The sequence below is a fragment of the Jaculus jaculus genome, chromosome 11, assembly GCF_020740685.1.
Source record: "Jaculus jaculus isolate mJacJac1 chromosome 11, mJacJac1.mat.Y.cur, whole genome shotgun sequence".
NCBI classification, from domain to species: Eukaryota; Metazoa; Chordata; class Mammalia; order Rodentia; family Dipodidae; genus Jaculus; species Jaculus jaculus.
The window spans coordinates 84,110,593-84,127,706 of NC_059112.1; the positions used below are offsets into that span (position 1 = coordinate 84,110,593).

At 37.1% G+C, this 17,114-nt stretch overlaps 1 protein-coding gene across 2 annotated transcripts in view; it reads right to left on the reverse strand.

The window, feature by feature from the left end:
* The window catches only part of Spata16 (spermatogenesis associated 16), a 333,223-nt gene that overhangs the window by 222,876 nt on the left and 93,233 nt on the right, over nucleotides 1–17,114 (reverse strand). For both annotated transcript variants that reach the window (XM_004652337.2, XM_045130002.1), the window contains one exon: nucleotides 2,084–2,229. In XM_004652337.2, the coding sequence (XP_004652394.1) occupies nucleotides 2,084–2,229 (146 nt within the window). The remainder of the gene's footprint in view (nucleotides 1–2,083; nucleotides 2,230–17,114) is intronic.

The following is a 17,114-nucleotide window of genomic DNA, read 5'->3' on the forward strand; positions in this document are numbered from 1 at the left end:
GCTGAATGCAACTAGCCTTTTGCCAGTAGACCAGTTCCAACAAAGTTCTCTCTTTCCCTTTTGAAAGCTTATAAACAAAGCTTTCACAGTTCACAATAATCTCTGAATTTAGCTTTAATTACAGCACTGTGAGGCTTCTCCAAGTCCAAAGTACCAATTCCTTCCACATTCCTCCCACAACCAAGCTTCAAAAGATCAAAACCCACATGGTCAGACTCATCATGGCAAGGACCCCACTGTTGTTACCAATTTTCTGTTGCAGTTATTTTCTCGTTGCTAGAAAAAATGCCTGACATTATGGGAGGAAAGGAATTCTTTGGCACTTACAGAATCCAGGGGAAGCACCATCAATGACAGAAGAAGCTAGCTCATTTCCACAAATCTACAGACTAGAGACACCACTAAACAGCCAACAAATATGAACAGCCAAACTCCAAATGGGTCTGAAAACACTGCCCAGGTAGTCTTCAGATCCTCCCCCAATGACATACCTTTACTCCAGCAGGCTGCCTTAAGACTTAAGTATGAAGCTTAAACTTAATAAAAATTCTCTGAGGCTAAGGGGAACATTCATTTACCATTAAACCACCATAGCATATGAGATTAGAAAATGGAAGTCCCAGTTGCTTCAATTCAGGCAAGGATTAAAGCTCATAATTTCAAGTCCAGATGTCCATCAGTGGAGATATTGATAACAAAAATGTGAATATACTATATGAGGTAACCCAGGAATAGAAAGGAAAGGATTGTATGTTTTCTCTAATGCACAGAGCCAAGCTTAAAATTTTTACACATGTATGCTATGTGAGAGTGTGAGAGATCTAGAAAGGAGTCCAAGTGAGGAGAAAAAGAAAAAAAAGAGGCTTCAAGTAAGAAGGGTAGGGAAGGTAGCATTTCCTAAGTGATATGAAAGTCAAAAGGGGAATGCCAGGGTTGGGAGGGTGAAGATAGGATGGGATGCAACAAAGTGAAAAAGAAGAGGGGAAGAGTTAACCAAAGCTAAATATGTATATTAATACAAAAAATAGAGCTGGGGAGATGGCTCAGCAGTTAAAGGTGCCTGTTTGCAAAGCTGCCCGCCTTAGTCTCCATGTAGATCCAGATGCACAAAGTGAGGCATGTTCCTGGAGTTCATTTACAGTGGCAATTGACCTATATTCTCTTTCTCAGATAAATTGAATAAGAATATTTTAGAAATCAAAAAAAGACAGAAAGAGTTGAAAAGTACAACACAATTTATCTTTGCTACAGATTAAAATGGATTATTAACCATGAGAACAATACCTTTAGGAAATAGGATATAGGTCAGTTACATTTTACTACATGAGAAGACAGGCCATGTAACTATGGAAATTCTAGGAAGCTATGTGGTAACATAATACCACAGATCTCTCTGGAAGTATAGGAATATTAAAGAGAAATTATTAAAGGCTTAGATAATGATATTTCACACCTTTGGAAAGCCATCCAAATATTGCTAACATGCCTTGAGTCATCTATGCTGTTACCTAATAGGCCATGAAATTTCAAGGTTGATATTCCACTGTCAGAATTTTTTTCTATTTCTCTTCTCCCTTCTCTTCCTTCTTCCTCCTCCTTCTTCTTTTTTTTTTTTTTTTTTTTTTTACAATTTTCAAAGCCCCCTGTTTTTTCTTTTGAGATTTTGAGGTAGGGGATCCCTGAAGCCCAGACTGACTTGGCCTTCACTATGTAGTCTCAGGCTAGCCTCAATCTCACAGCCAATATTCTTACTTCTGCCTCCAGAATTCTGGGATTAAGGGCATGTACCACTATACCTGGCTAGAAGCCCTTTGTACATTTTCATATCATTTTCATTACTTACTTCATTCACATCATTCTTTTTTTTTTCTTTTCCTGAAGCAATTTGCTGCCAGTTCCTTGCCTTTTTATTTCTCCCTTGCATCATGAATAATTGCTTTGGTGCCCCCTTCCTTGAATCCATGGTGTGCTTAGCTTTACAAAAATCAAGTAGTACATAACTTTGTTTTATGAGTTCCACCTTTACAGTGAAGCGAAATGGAAGAGGTGGTACTTACTCACAGACACCAGTGCTTCATTTTACCTGTGTGCATGATTGAGGGCGAGGTCAGGCTTCCTCATCCGCAGGTAGCATGTGACAAGCTTTGTTTCAATGAAACTGGCCACACTTGCTATTTCTTCAGCAGGAGCTTCAAACGGGTTCCCCAAAGCAGCCCCTTTGCTACAAAGCTTAAAAGAAGAATATGGCAAGTCTCTTAATAACACTGCAACATAATCTATCTTTTAAATAAGCAAAACACACTTATGTACAACACTTTTTGAAACTATAATAAAATATTAATATTTTGATTGTAAGTTAAATAAATTGTTCCTGTTCACTATTATGTGACTACAGCAAAAATATGACACTTTTTCCATAAAATGTTTCCTATAAAATATTTTAAAAATATAATAGATTTTAAAGGGGTGTCATTTCTAAGGATGTCTGTTTTACAAATAAGGCACATAATAAGTAAATATATTAGGTATAAATCATGTTAAATACCAGAGCTTCTATGAAAGCCCAGCTGAGCAGTGATGTAGCATGCTATCAACTTTGATTTAATATAATAAGGGCTATCGGAAGGAAACTCCTAGGAGCCATTAACATGATCCGTGATTAATCTGAGCCTGAATCATATTCTCTAGGATATTATTGAAAGAAAAGAAGTGAAAATTTATTAGGATTTATTGGCAGCAGCCACAGTATCTGAAGAATATGGCAAGAATGTGGAATTCTTAATAAAAATTCCAGGAAGCCAGTGGTTTCTGGGCAACATAGATAAACTGTAGAGGAAGAAAATAATTAATTTTTTGGGAGAGCCCCAAACATTAACAAGTGTCAATAATGGACTAAGAGTGGATCAGCACTTTTTCCTCTTTAGTGTTTTCAAATGTTATTGCCCTTAAGGCTGATGGGAAAAAAGAAACCCCAGTTGCCTACTGACCTTACTTGGGAGACAACTCTGTTGCTCTCCCGTGTCTCCATTTGTGCTTATGCTGGGATGCTGGGGGAGATGTTCTCACTGGCAAAACAATGCATGCTTCTATATATTTTAATAACAACTTCTTATGTTCTAACTACTGTTTAAGTGATATAGTTCAGAATAATTTTCCTTTATAAAGTAAGTTTTGAAGAAGTCTTCCCTTTAACATTATTGTGAATTAACATTTCTGATAAAGCAATGGAAAAATTGCTAGAATTTATGCAGATTTTTTCATAATCTCATAGCATTAAAATTACAAATTTCCTTAACTATGTCTTTTAAATGGAATTATCATTTTCCCTCAAGTCTTCAAAAATTTTTAAACAAAATACAAGCTACATATTGTGTGTATTTTTGCCCTCTCTGACTTGTTGATGTGACAGTCTCTCGGGCATATGTGGAGGAAGGATATGTAGGCCAGTCAGAGAAATCGGTGAGTAGCTTCCATGAGGACATTCAGATCCTTCATGGCAAGAAGGAGCTGACCTTCAGACTTCATATATTAAAGATATGAACAATACTAGGAGAAAGTCAAGAATAAATGCCCAGTCTTCTAACATCCATAGCAGTCTCCACATTCATGAGATTCAGGGCCACAAAAAGAATAAAAATGATCATTCTTAACTCACAAATGAGAATACTTTATGAAACCAAACTATAAGAGAACACTGAAAGACAAGATAATTTTTCAATTCAGATTAAAATGGGAAAATAGGCAGCCTTCTGGGTAGGTTTTATGTGTATTTGTGATAATCTTTCTTTATCAATCAAATATTGTAAGATTGAGAATTTTACTGATTTTCCTGAAGATTGCTTTAGATGCTATTTTCCAAAGTAGCACATCTTCAAAATAAGGCAAAGTGGTATAAAATATGTTGAAGTTAAAAGTAGTATACTGGTCGATATGGCCAGAATACCAACATCAAGATCTTGAAAAACATCCCAAATATTTTACTGAATTTAAAAATCTCCAAGCAGACATTTTCAGACTGAAAAGTTAATTTGCTAGAAGATGGAAGGACTTTAGCGTAGTGTGAATCACTTTGAATGCAGAGAGAGAGAGAGAGAGAGAGAGAGAGCAACTGTGTTCAATTTTGTTTGTCTAAAAATATACTCTTTAAGTCTTTGGAGAAATAAGTCATAGAGCTACTGGTATAAAGTGTTTTAAACCTCTGAAACTGGATTTTGGCAAGAAGTCTTTGAATTTGTAAAAAATAATAGTGTCAATTTTTTAGTTCAAAGGGTGCCTTAAAATATTTTCAAATTATGTGTACACAAACTAAAAGCACTATATTTAAAAGAAAATGCAGTTAGAACTCTTAACAGAATAGTTATTGTTCTAGTGAGAAACAAGATACTAAAATGAGATTTCAATAGTAAATTAGAATCAAACTCAATTTTCAATAAGAAGATATACTTTATGAACATATTTGATTATTTTCCAATAAAATACCAATTATACTTAGGAGTTAGATAATAGTTTTTCTAAGATAGTTCATAGTTCTTCTACAAACTAAATATCAAGTCTATTTTTAGAAACTCTAATGAGATGTCAAGGTTTAGTTAAAGTAGGTAAATATTTAAAATAGGCACAATAATAGAAATAATGATAAATACTATATTGTTAATATTCCCAAACATATTACCTCATACTTTTCTTTAATTAGGGCCATATTATCAGAATTTAAACTGTTAATATGTTTTCTCTTACTGAAATAATAATTAATGAGTGGTTGCCCACTGTACTGTTGGGATATAATTTTTAGAAATCTCTGCAGGTTTGTGAAAAGACAGTAAGTTTTTTTTTTTTTTTTTTTGAGGTAGGGTCTCACTCTGGTCCAGGCTGACCTGGAATTAACTCTGTCATCTCAGGGTGGCCTTGAACTCATGGCAATCCTCCTACCTCTGCCTCCCGAGTGCTGGGATTAAAGGCGTGCGCCACCACGCCCGGCTGACAGTAAGTTTTGAAAAACATGGCATTATGAGTGTGAAATGTCCTCACAGGCTCATGTGTTTCAACGCTTGGGTCCTAGCTTGGTGGGGCTATTTTGGGAAGGTTAAAAAGCCTTTGAGCCTTGCTGGAAGAAGTGAGTCACTAGGGAACTTATGTATTATAGCCTGGCTCTATTCTAGCCTGAACTCTCTGCTTCTGGGTCTTAGATGTGATAAGTATAAGCCACACACTTCCACTGTTTCACCTTACCTGCTCTGATGGATTCTACCCTCTTAAACTGTGAACCAAAATAAACCCTTCTTCACTTAACTTGCCTCTTGTCAGGCATTTGGTTATAGTGATTAGAAAAATTACTAATACACATGGCTTTACTTATGCTATCAAATATCTACAAATAATAGATTTACCATCATCCATTTGGCAATTTTTAAGGTTTCCATAATGCTTTTGGAAATGGCAATGGTCCAAGGACAAAGAGAGAAAGAAGCCACAAGGTCCAAAAGCCCAAAGCTATACAGTGCACTTCAGGAACTCCAGGTGGAACTAGGCACTTTGCATATCTTTAGATTAGAATTTCAAACCCACCACCACACCACACCTTAGGGCTGGACCCAAAGATCCACCTCCTCTACCCAGGTGGCTGCAGATATAAACTGCAAACTGATAAAACTCTGAATGTATCAAGCATCTATTCAAACTACCACATTCTGCCCCTGGCCCCCAACAGATTCAAAACCATCACACATTGTAAACTGTATTTAGTCCAATTTTCAAAGGTCCCCACAATCTTGACCAACTTGAGATAGTTCCAAAGTCTCAAGTTTCTTCTGAGATTTAAGATTTTCTTTTAGCTGTGAGTCCTTAAAATCACACAATTTAAATACTTTCAACATATAAAGGTACAGAGTAAACATTTTCAAGTGGTATAAGGTGTAGCAAAGAGAGACTAAAACAATATAATCTCAACCACCATCAAACAAACATCAAACTTCTACAGTCCAAGTCCAATACAACTAGAGACTGACAGTCTCTGGATTTTCCAGTTCTGCCCCTCCAGCTGGGCAGAGTAGCCAGAACAAACTTTCTTTAGATTGCTAATGTGTTTGACACCACTTCTCCCAACAACAGAATACACACTTGCCTGAAGTGCTCATGGAAAAAGTTGCTTATATGAACAATTATCTTGTTCATAAAACAAACCTTAGGAAGATGGAAAAAAATTGAAACTATTCTGAACATGTTCTCTGACCATAATGAAATCAAAACTCAAAAATAAGCACCCTCAAAATCACATTTGAAAGTACGGAAAGGGTACAAACATACTTCACTGACTGGTACACATGTGGCACATAAATACAGAATATGCTTGACATCATGAATCATTAGAGAAATACAAATTCAAGGTGCACTAAGATACCCTATGAACTTATCTGTGACAATATCTGAATCTGAAAATGCTGGAAAAATATGACCCCAGTAGTGAAAGCATAGAGGGACAGATGCATCCTTTCATAATGGCTTGAGAATGAAACTTTAGAGCAAACTTCATTATGAACTGTCATCTCTAGAGTGATTACCTCATTTTTGCATGAGAAAACTGAGTACTGGAGAGCTTATACAACTGGCACTATCCACAGAGAGCTAAGAATGGGCTTTCCCTGAGTACCTGGCCTCACAGTCTGCCTTTAATCATTGTTCTAGGACTACACAGTGCTACTCTGAACTTCCAACCCATGAGGACATGGGGAATACAAAAGGAGAGGAATCATTTGTGGAAACATTTTCAGAAATTCAGCAAAGAATTACAGTATCAGTTAGATTTTACAATAAAAATGCAAGTTTTATATTTTTGGCCTTATTTTCACTTTGTTTATAAATCATTCTCACTATATTTAAGAAACAATTGGTCCTGACAGATTAGGCAAAACTAAAACAAAACAGAACTGTTTGTTTACCACAATTACAGAAGAGAAATGTATTTTTCAGGGCCAACCTGGATCACAGAGTGACATCAGGTCATCCCAGGCTAGAATAAGACCCTACATCGAAAAAAAAAAAAAAAAAAAAAAAAACTTCATTGAACCCTTAGGAATTTAGATACTCTGGAAATCATAAATATTTTAAAAATTATTTCATTATTAAGATGCAACTGCTAGTTTCTAGTGTGAATAACCATATATACATAATGTGAGTATATCTGTATGGATATTTACTATATCTTTTTAGTCTTTTATGAACAAAAACTGTATTTCTATTATTAGCTACATTATGAAATCTATTGTATTTTTTCCCTTTGAATATATCATGGACATTTCCATATTAGTGTATGTATATATTTATTTAAAATTGGTGTGTGTGATTTTCTAAGGTTCCTGCTTAATTCTTTCCTCAGTGAGAATTTTCTCTACTGGCAACTAAATGTTAGTACCATAATGTATATAACTCACAGCCTTGTATATATGTCTTTGTCCATATCTGGTCATCTCCAAATTGTTATGCTCCATTACAATGTATTTTTGCCTTTTGGAATTACTGAGACAAGGATATACAATATAATTCAGAAACAACTCCAGAACATATACCATGAAAGCACTCTCCAGAAAGCTTAATATTCTTTTTCTTAAAAAAAATTTTATTAATATTTTCCATGATTATAAAATATATCCCATGGTAATTCCCTCCCTCCCCACCCCCACACTTTCCCATTTGAAATTCCATTCTCCATCATATTACCTCCCCATTACAATCATTGTAATTACATATATACAATATCAACCTATTAAGTATCCTCTTCCCTTCCTTTCTCTACCCTTTATGTCTCCTTTTTACCTTACTGGCTTCTGCTACTAAGTATTTTCCGTCTCACGCAGAAGCCGAGTCATCTGTAGCTAGGATCCACATATGAGAGAGAATATGTGGCACTTGCTTTCTGGGCCTGGGTTACCTCACTAAGTATAATACTTTCCAGGTCCATCCATTTTTCTGCAAATTTCATAACTTCATTTTTCTTTACCGCTGAGTAGAATTCCATTGTATAAATGTGCCACATCTTCATTATCCACTCATCTGTTGAGGGACATCTAGGCTGGTTCCATATCCCACCTATTATAGATTGAGCAGCAATAAACATGGTTGAGCATGTACTTCTAAGGAAATGAGATGAGTCCTTTGGATATATGCCTAGGAGTGCTATAGCTGGGTCATATGGTAGATCAATCTTTAGCTGTTTTAGGAACCTCCACACTGTTTGCACAATGGGTGGACCAGATTGCATTCCCACCAGCAGTGTAGAAGGGTTCCTGTTTTTTCATATCCCTGCCAACATTTATGATCATTTGTTTTCATGATGGTGGCCAATCTGACAGGAGTGAGATGGAATCTCAATGTAGTTTTAATCTGCATTTCCCTGATGACTAGTGACGTAGAACAGTTTTTCAGATGCTTATATGCCATTTGTATTTCTTACTTTGAGAACGCTCTATTTAGCTCCATAGCCCATTTTTTTCATTGGCTTGTTTGATTCCTTATTATTTAACTTTTTGAGTTCTTTGTATATCCTAGATATTAATCCTCTATCAGATAGATAGCTGGCGAAGATTTTTTCCCATTCTGTAGGTTGCCTCTTTGCTTTTTTCACTGTGTCCTTTGCAGTGCAAAATCTTTATAATTTCAGGAGGTCCCAGTGATTAATCTGTGGTTTTACTGCCTGAGCAATTGGGGTTGTATTCAGAAAGTCTTTGCCAAGACCAATATGTTGAAGAGATTCCCCTAATTTTTCCTCTAGCAGTTTCAAAGTTTCCGGTCTGATGTTAAGGTCTTTAATCCATTTGGACTTAATTCTTGTGCATGGAGAGAGAGAAGAATCTATTTCCATCCTTCTGCACATATATATATCCAGTTTTCAAAACACCATTTGCTGAAGAGGCTGTCTCTTCTCAACGAGTATTTTTGGCATTTTTATTGAATATCAGGTGGCTATAGCTACTTGGGCTTACATCTGGGTCCACTATTCTGTTCCACTGATCTACATGTCTGTTTTTGTGCCAGTACCATGCTGATTTTGTTACTATGGCTCTGAGGTATAGGTTAAAATCAGGTATGGTGATACCACCAGCCTCATTTAGTTGCTCAGTATTACTTTAGATAGTTGAGGTTTTTTGTGATTCTAGATGAATTTTTGGATTGTTTTTTCTATTTCCATGAAGAAAGCCTTTGGAATTTTGATAGGGATTGCATTAAATGTGTAGATTGCTTTAGGTAAGATTGCCATTTTCACAATATTGATTCTTCCAATCCAGGAACAAGGGATGTTTCTCCACTTTCTAGTGTCTTCTGCAATTTCTCGCTTGAGTGTTTTAAAGTTCTCATTGTATAGATTCTTTACTTCCTTGGTTAGGTTTATTCCAAGGTACTTTATTTTTTTTGATGCAATTGTAAACGGGAGTGATTCTCTGATTTCATCCTCTGTGTGTTTGTTGTTAGCATATATGAAGGCTACTGATTTCTGTGTATTTATTTTGTATCCTGCTACATGGCTGTAGGTTTTTATCAGCTCTAACAGTTTGCTAGTAGAGTCTTTAGGGTCCTTTATGTATAGAATCATGTCATCTGCAAATAACGATAACTTGATCTCTTCCTTTCCAATTTGTATCCCTTTTATGTGTGTCTCTTGCCTTATTGCTATGGCTAAGACTTCCAAAACTATATTAAATAAAAGTGGGGACAGTGGACACCCTTGTCTTGTTCCTGATTTTAGTGGAAAAGCTTCCAGTTTTTCCTCATTTAGTAATATGTTGGCTGTAGGCTTGTCATAAACAGCCTTTATTATATTGAGATATGTTCCTTCTATTCCCAGTCTCTGTAGGACTTTTATCATGAAGGGATGTTGGATTTTGTCAAATGCTTTCTCTGCGTCTAATGAGATGATCATGTGATTTTTGTCCTTCAACCCGTTTATGTACTGTATTACATTTATAGATTTGCGTATGTTGAACCATCCCTGCATCTCTAGGATAATGCCTACTTGGTCAGGGTGAATGATCTTTTTGATACACTCTTGTATTCTGTTTGCCAATATTTTGTTGAGAATTTTTGCATCTATGTTCATGAGGGAGATTGGTCTGTAATTTTCTTTTTTTGTTCTATCTTTGCCTGGTTTTGGTATCAGGGTGATGCTGGCCTTATAGAAGGAGTTTGGTAGAATTCCTTCTTTTTCTATTTCCTAGAAAAGCTTAAGAGGCAATGGTGTTAGCTCTTCCTTAAAAGTCTGGTAAAATTCAGCAGTGAATCCATCTGGGCTTGGGCTTTTTTTAGTTGGGAGATTATTGATAACTGTTCGGATCTCCATGTTTGTTATAGGTCTATTTAAGTGATTAATCTCATTTTGATTTTATTTAGGTAGGTCATATAGATCAAGGAAATCATCCATTTCTTTCAGATTTTCATACTTTGTGGAGTATATGCTTTTATAGTATGTCCCTATGATTTTTTGAATTTCTCTGGAATCTGTTGTGATGTTACCTTGTTCATCTCTGATTTTTAATTTGTGTCTCTTCTCTCTTTCTTTCGGTCAGATTTGCCAAGGGTTTATCAATCTTGTTTATCCTTTGAAAGAACCAACTCTATGTTTCATTAATTCTTTGCATTGTTCTTTTTGTTTCTATTTCATTAATTTCTGCCCTAATCTTTATTATTTCTTCCCGTTTACTGATTTTTGGTTTGCCTTGTTCTTCTTTTTCCAAAGCTTTAAGGCGAAGCATTAGGTCGTTTACTTGCAACCTTTCTAATTTCTTAAAATAGGCACTTAAGGCTATAAATTTACCTCTTAGAACTGCCTTCATTGTGTCCCAGAGATTTTGGTATGTTGTGTTCTCATTATCATTTGACTCTATAAATTTTTTGGTTTCTTTTTTGATTTCTTCATTGACCCACTCATCATTTAGTAGTGTATTGTTTAGTTTCCATGATTTTGTGTATGCTTTATAGCCTTTCTTGCTACTGATTTGTAGTTTAATTCCATTGTGGTCAGATAGAATGCAAGGAATTATTTCAATTTTCCTGAATTTGTTAAGATTTGCTTTGTGTCCTAATATATGGTCTGTTTTAGAGAATGTTCCATGTGCTGCTGAAAAGAATGTATATTCTGCAGCCTTTGGACGAAATGTCCTGTATATATCTGTTAGGTCCATTCCTTCTATGACCTCATTTAGTCCAGATGTCTCTCTGTTTTTTTCTTCCCGGGATGACCTGTCAATTGATGAGAGTGGGGTGTTAAAGTCACCTACCACCACTGTGTTTGGTGTTATCTGTGACCTTAGTTCTAATAGTGTTTGTTTGATGAATTTGCGACCCCCCATGTTAGGTGCATATATGTTTAGGATTGTAATGTCCTCCTGTTGGAGTGTGCCCTTAATCAATATAAAGTGACCTTCCTTATCTTTCTTGAGTAATGTTGGACTAAAGTCTACCCTGTCCGATATTAGGATAGCAACCCCTGCTTGTTTTCTAGGCCCATTTGCTTAAAACACCATTTTCCAACCTTTCACCCTAAGAAAATGTCTATCCTTTGTAGAAAGGTGAGTTTCTTGGAGACAACAAATTGTAGTATCCTGCTTTTTAACCCAGTCTGCAAATCTATGTCTTTTCATTGGGGCATTGAGGCCATTGATATTAAGAGATATTATTGAAAGGTGTGTATTTATGTTTGCCTTTTTTTTTTTTTTTGTGGTTCTGGTTCTACCTGTGCTCTCTTGTGTTAACTAGTATTTGAGTATTGCTTGTTTTTTCTAGGTTCCTTATATGTGTGCTTTTCCTTTTCTTCAGCATGGAGGATTCTATTAAGTATTTTCTGTAGAGCTCGTTTTGTCTTCAAATACTCCTTTAACCTGCTTTTGTCCTGGAATGTCCTTATTTCTCCGTCTATTTGAATGGATAACTTTGCAGGATAAAGTAACCTTGGTTGACAGTTGTTATCTTTCAGAACATGGAATATATCACCCCAAGACCTTCTGGCTTTAAAGTTTTGTGTTGAATAATCTGCTGTAATCCTGATGGGCTTACTTTTGTAGGTAACTTGATTTTTCTTTCTAACTGCTTTCAATATTTATCTTTGGTGTGTGTGTTTGGATGTTTGATTATAATATGGCAAGGAGAGGTTTTTTCCAGGTTTTGTCTTGCTGGGGTTCTAAAGGCTTCCTGTATCTGTATTGGCACCTCTTTCCCAATTTGGGGGATATTTTCTTCTATGATTTTGTTGAAGACACCTACTATGCCTTTGGATTGGAATTCTTCTCCTTCTACTATGCCCTGAATTCTAATATTTGATCTTTGCATAGTGTTCCAAATATCTTGAAATTCCCACTCATACCTTTCTATAAGTTTGTCTTTTTCTTTGTTGCCTGTATTAGATCTGCCACCTGGTCTTCTAGCTTAGATATTCTGTCCTCTCCTTCATCCATTCTACTGGTGAGATTTTCTACAGAGTTTTTTATTTCATTAACTGTGTTCTTCATTGCTATTAATTGTGACTGGTTTTTATTTATTATTTCTATTTCCTTATTTATGTCTTGTATTGCCTTCTTTATTTCATGAAATTGGTGTCCTGCATCTTCTTTGATTCCTTTGATTTCCTCTTTAAGTTCCTCTTTGACTCCTTTGATTTGTTCTCTGACTTCTTTGAACATATTTACAATCATTCTTTTGAAATCTTTTTCAGGCATTTCCTCTAACTCGTTCTCACTGGAGGTCATTTCTGATGCATTAATACTTTTAGGTGGACTTATATCGTCTTTCTTTTTAGTGTTTCTTGTGTTATAATGTATATATTTTTGCATCTTGGATTAAGTTAATGCTTGGATTTTCTAGCTAGCTGGGTATTCTTAGCTGTATCAGTTGATTTGATGTTATATATTTTCAGGGTAGGCGCTTAAGGTGTTAGATGTGGCTCTTAAGACTCTGAGAGTATCTACAAAGGTGCTCCTAGGGGTTGAGTTTCCCTGCTATGGGAGTATTCAAATAGGCTGAGTGGAATAAAACACTGGTAGATTCTAAAAGTTAACTAAACACTGTACCCATTCAGTCAAAAACAGCCCCAAGTATGTATGCCAGAGTAGTTATTATAACAACCAGATCCTCTATCAACATAGAGGTTAAGATTTCTGGTCTGTTGAGGGATCCCAGTCAGCTTGTGACCAAGTGAGACCCTTCCCTGGTGCAAACCCAGTTACCTTGGATGCTTTTGGTCTCAGTCAAGTTGGTGCCTGGGTCGTCAGGTTGCTGTTCTGATTTCTGGATCTGGGCACTGGCTTCTCCTGCCGGGCAAGCCAAGTCTGGCAACTGTGGCCCTGCAGATCAGCACCCCCGCTGCTGGAACTGCTGCTGCGAAAGCTGCCTCTGCTGGGTCTGTCAGCAGCTCAAGCTGCTGCTGCTGGGTCCACTGCTGCTGTTGCCTCTGCTGCTGCTGCTGTAGCTGCCACTTCTGGAGCCACTGCTGTTGCTGAAGCTGCTGCTGCTGGGTCTGCTGTTGTTGCTACTCCTGGGTCTGCTGCTGCGGGGTTTGCCGCTGTTGCTGCTTCTGGGTCTGCTGCTGCTGGGGCTGCTGGTACCGGTTCCAGAGCTACTGGTGTTGCTGCCGAACTCTGCTCCTGCTTGGGTCCCGCTGTCAGCTCAAGTTGGCATGGCCGGGTCCTGGACTGCTGTTCTGTTTTCTGGAGCTGGGCTCAGGCAGTGGGGGGGGGGGGGGGAGGGAGCCGCAGCTGCTCTGGTTCTCTCGCTGCTCCATGTGTTCTTCTACCTCGTGGTCTGCTCCTCTGTTGCTCATTGCCGCTCTCCCTTCACGTTTCCTGAGTTGCGGAGAGTGTGGTGTGAGGGGAAGCTCCCGCACCTGGGTTTTCCTGTGGCTCAAGCCAAGTCTGGCGGCTTTCTGGTGCGCCCCACCGCCGCCACAGTTGGCAGAGCTGCCGGGCCTCTTTTGCCGGCCTGTGTGGGCTCTGGATGCTCTGGATCTCTCCTACTTCTCTGCTGCTGCTTCAATTTCCTATACACCTCACTTTTTAGTAAAAATGTATATTTTGCTGAGTTTTTTTGGTCTTTTATCCCCCCAGGCTGCTTTGGCATGGTACCTACGCCGCCATCTTAACCAGAAGTCCACTTAACATTCTTAACAAGAAGGTATTAAATTTCTTATTTCTCCATTGCACCCACATTAGGTATTAGTGATATTTTAATCTATTTACTCTCTGCTAATAAGACAGGAAAAATTGGCACCATATCTTAATTTGATTAGTCATTTAACCTCTTACATTTATTGGCCATGTGCATGGGAATACTGCCTGCCCATGAATTTTATTCATTTTTTAAAATAGGCTGTTCTGATTTTTATTGACTTGTTTTCATTTGGTAAATACATAATTAGATTTTTTCCAAATATGCAATTTATTGTGAGTTATGTTTACCACATTTTGGTATGGGACTTATGTTTGCTTTCTAAGGTAGGCTGGAAGGTTGCCCATCTTCATCTGGGAACATATTAAAATAGATTTTAAAAAATCCAAGCTCTGTTCCTTTCACTTTATTCTTCTATTAATGACTGCTCTGCTCAAGTTTGAGTGTTTTTTTAATCCATTTTTTCGATGTTTATGTTCTTACATCATCAGTTTCGCTTAAATCACACAATCTGTCTCATGCTGGAGATCACTATTGTGAGATGATCTTAAATGCCTGTGGTCCAAGATGCCCTCCTGTGACTGTTCCTTTTCATTGCTGGGGCAAGCATCTGACCAGGCCAGGAGTAGCTTATGGGAGGAAAGTGTTTATTTCAGACTTACAGAATCCAGGGGAAGCTTCACCATGGTGGAAGAAATTGCCTCACTTCCATAAATTCATAGCAGAGAGACGCCACCAAACAGCCAGCAAGCACAAGCAGCCAGAGCTCAGACTGGCTCTGAACATACCTTAGGGTAGGTCTTAAATCCTACCACCTGTGACACCCTCAGGAAGTCTTAAGTTGCAAGCTTAACCTTAATCAAAAGTAGCTCAGGCTATGGGGCAAATATATTCACATTCTAACTACCATGCCAACCTTTGATCACTCCTAGAGCTATGCAGTTTTGTTTATTCTGATTTCTTAACTAGAACTGCAAGATAGTTTATTATTTTGTTTTCCTTTAAGAAGAATACACTCAGATTCACTTATTAATTCTATTTCGTTAATTTGGGCTTTTGTTAGAGTTTCTTGTTGGTGGTTGTTCTTTTAGAGAATAATTAATTTATTTCATGTTTTCTTATATGTGTTTTAAAATATTTTTTAAATTTTTATTTATTTAAGAGAGAGAGGCTGGGGGAGAAAGAGGCAGAGAGAGAGAGAGAAAGAAGGAGAGAGAAGGAGAGAATGAGAGACAGAGAATGGGCATGCCAGGGTCTCTAGCCACTGCAAAAGAACTCCAGATATATGTATACCTTGTGCATTTGGCTTTATGTGGGTCCTGGAGAACCAAACCTGTGTCCTTTGGCTTTGCAGGCAAGTGCCTTAACCACTAAGCCATCTCTCTAGCCCAAGTTTTCTTATACTTAAGTTTGCTATATGCATCTGTGTTTTATTTTGGAAAAATACATAGCTTTTTTTTTTCATTATTTTTATGAAAGCTAGTCAGCAGAGTGTGGGCCTTATTATTCTTTAGGATTTAATCATCTGCTGTCTTTGGTTATTTGTATGACTAGACAGTTTTTGCAAGCACATTTGTTATTAATGTTTTTATCATTTGTTCATCCAGATTTAGTTCTTTTACACTTTGTCTTTTTTATGTTATTACTATTGGGGAGGATAATTTCTATAAGTTAAGTCATGCAAGACTGATAATTTAGCATGTTCTGTTTTTCTAGTTAATTAGTTAACTTATTAATTTTTACTTTGAGAGAGACAGAATTGGCATGCCAGGACCTCAGCCAACACAACTGAATGCCAGATGCTTGTACCACCTAAGTGGGCACATGCAACCTTGTGCTTACCTCACCTTTGTGTGTCTGGCCTAAGTGGAATATAGAGAGTTGAACATGGGTCCTTAGGCTTCACAGGCAAGTGCCTTAACTGCTAAGCCATCTCAGCTTGTTCTTTTTTGTTTCTTTTCTTACACAGTCTTTCTGATAGTTTCACTTTGGCTTTGGAGTCATGATTGTTCTGCCTCATGAGTGCTGAATTACAGCCCTGTACTTGCTTGCTATCTATCTAGCTTTTCTTATCCCAATCTATAGAATTGAACTTCTTTAGAGAGTTACCTGTACCCCATGTGGTAGACTTCTCTGGGGCACTGTGTTGTAATTGCACAGAAGTATAGCACTAAGGGATCAGTTTTTAAAATAGGGGCCAAAAGTAGGCCTGCAAATAAAGCTAACAGTGAAGTGGGAAAGTCTAATGTTGAATGTTAACAATGCTCCCATAAATCAAAATTTGAAAGACTGTTCACAAAGTAACATTCTCTTGATTATTCTGAATAAGCAACTGAAATTACAGAATTATAAGAAATTACATAAAATAAAAATTACAGATTAAATTGCAAAATTAATTCTAAAACTAAGAAGCAATAAACAAAATCAATATGAGACAAAATCAAATTAAAAATGCACAGAGAAATTTCTAAAAGATGAAAGATTCATTACTAATGAATTTTTAAAACTTCTAAGACATAGTCACATGCATAGTTACAATTGCAGACTCCAGTAGTGGACAAACAAGACAGCACTGCCCCATTTGCAGGTATGGAAAGCCATATGAGAGATGTGTCCCAGTTAGCAGAAGCTGGAGTTCATGTATTAGATGGAAAGTTGTATTTCCACTTTATGACTCATTGTCTTCAATTACTCATCTTTCTTTTGATCTCACTCAGTGCCTAGCACTTCTGTTAGAAATTCTGTAGACCTACCCATTACAGTGTCCAGTGATTTGTTCCTAGAAATATAGCTCCTGGATTACAGCCCAGTTTAATGCTTCCATTTTGTCACAACCCAGATTTCTTCCAAACGCCTATTTTATATGAGAAGAGATTAATCTAAGACAAGAGTTTGGCCTGGTGAGTTCTTTTTAAGTCTCCTGCAGATCACCTGGGTGCCAGTTGACCCTAAGAGAGAATTTTTTTGTGCCA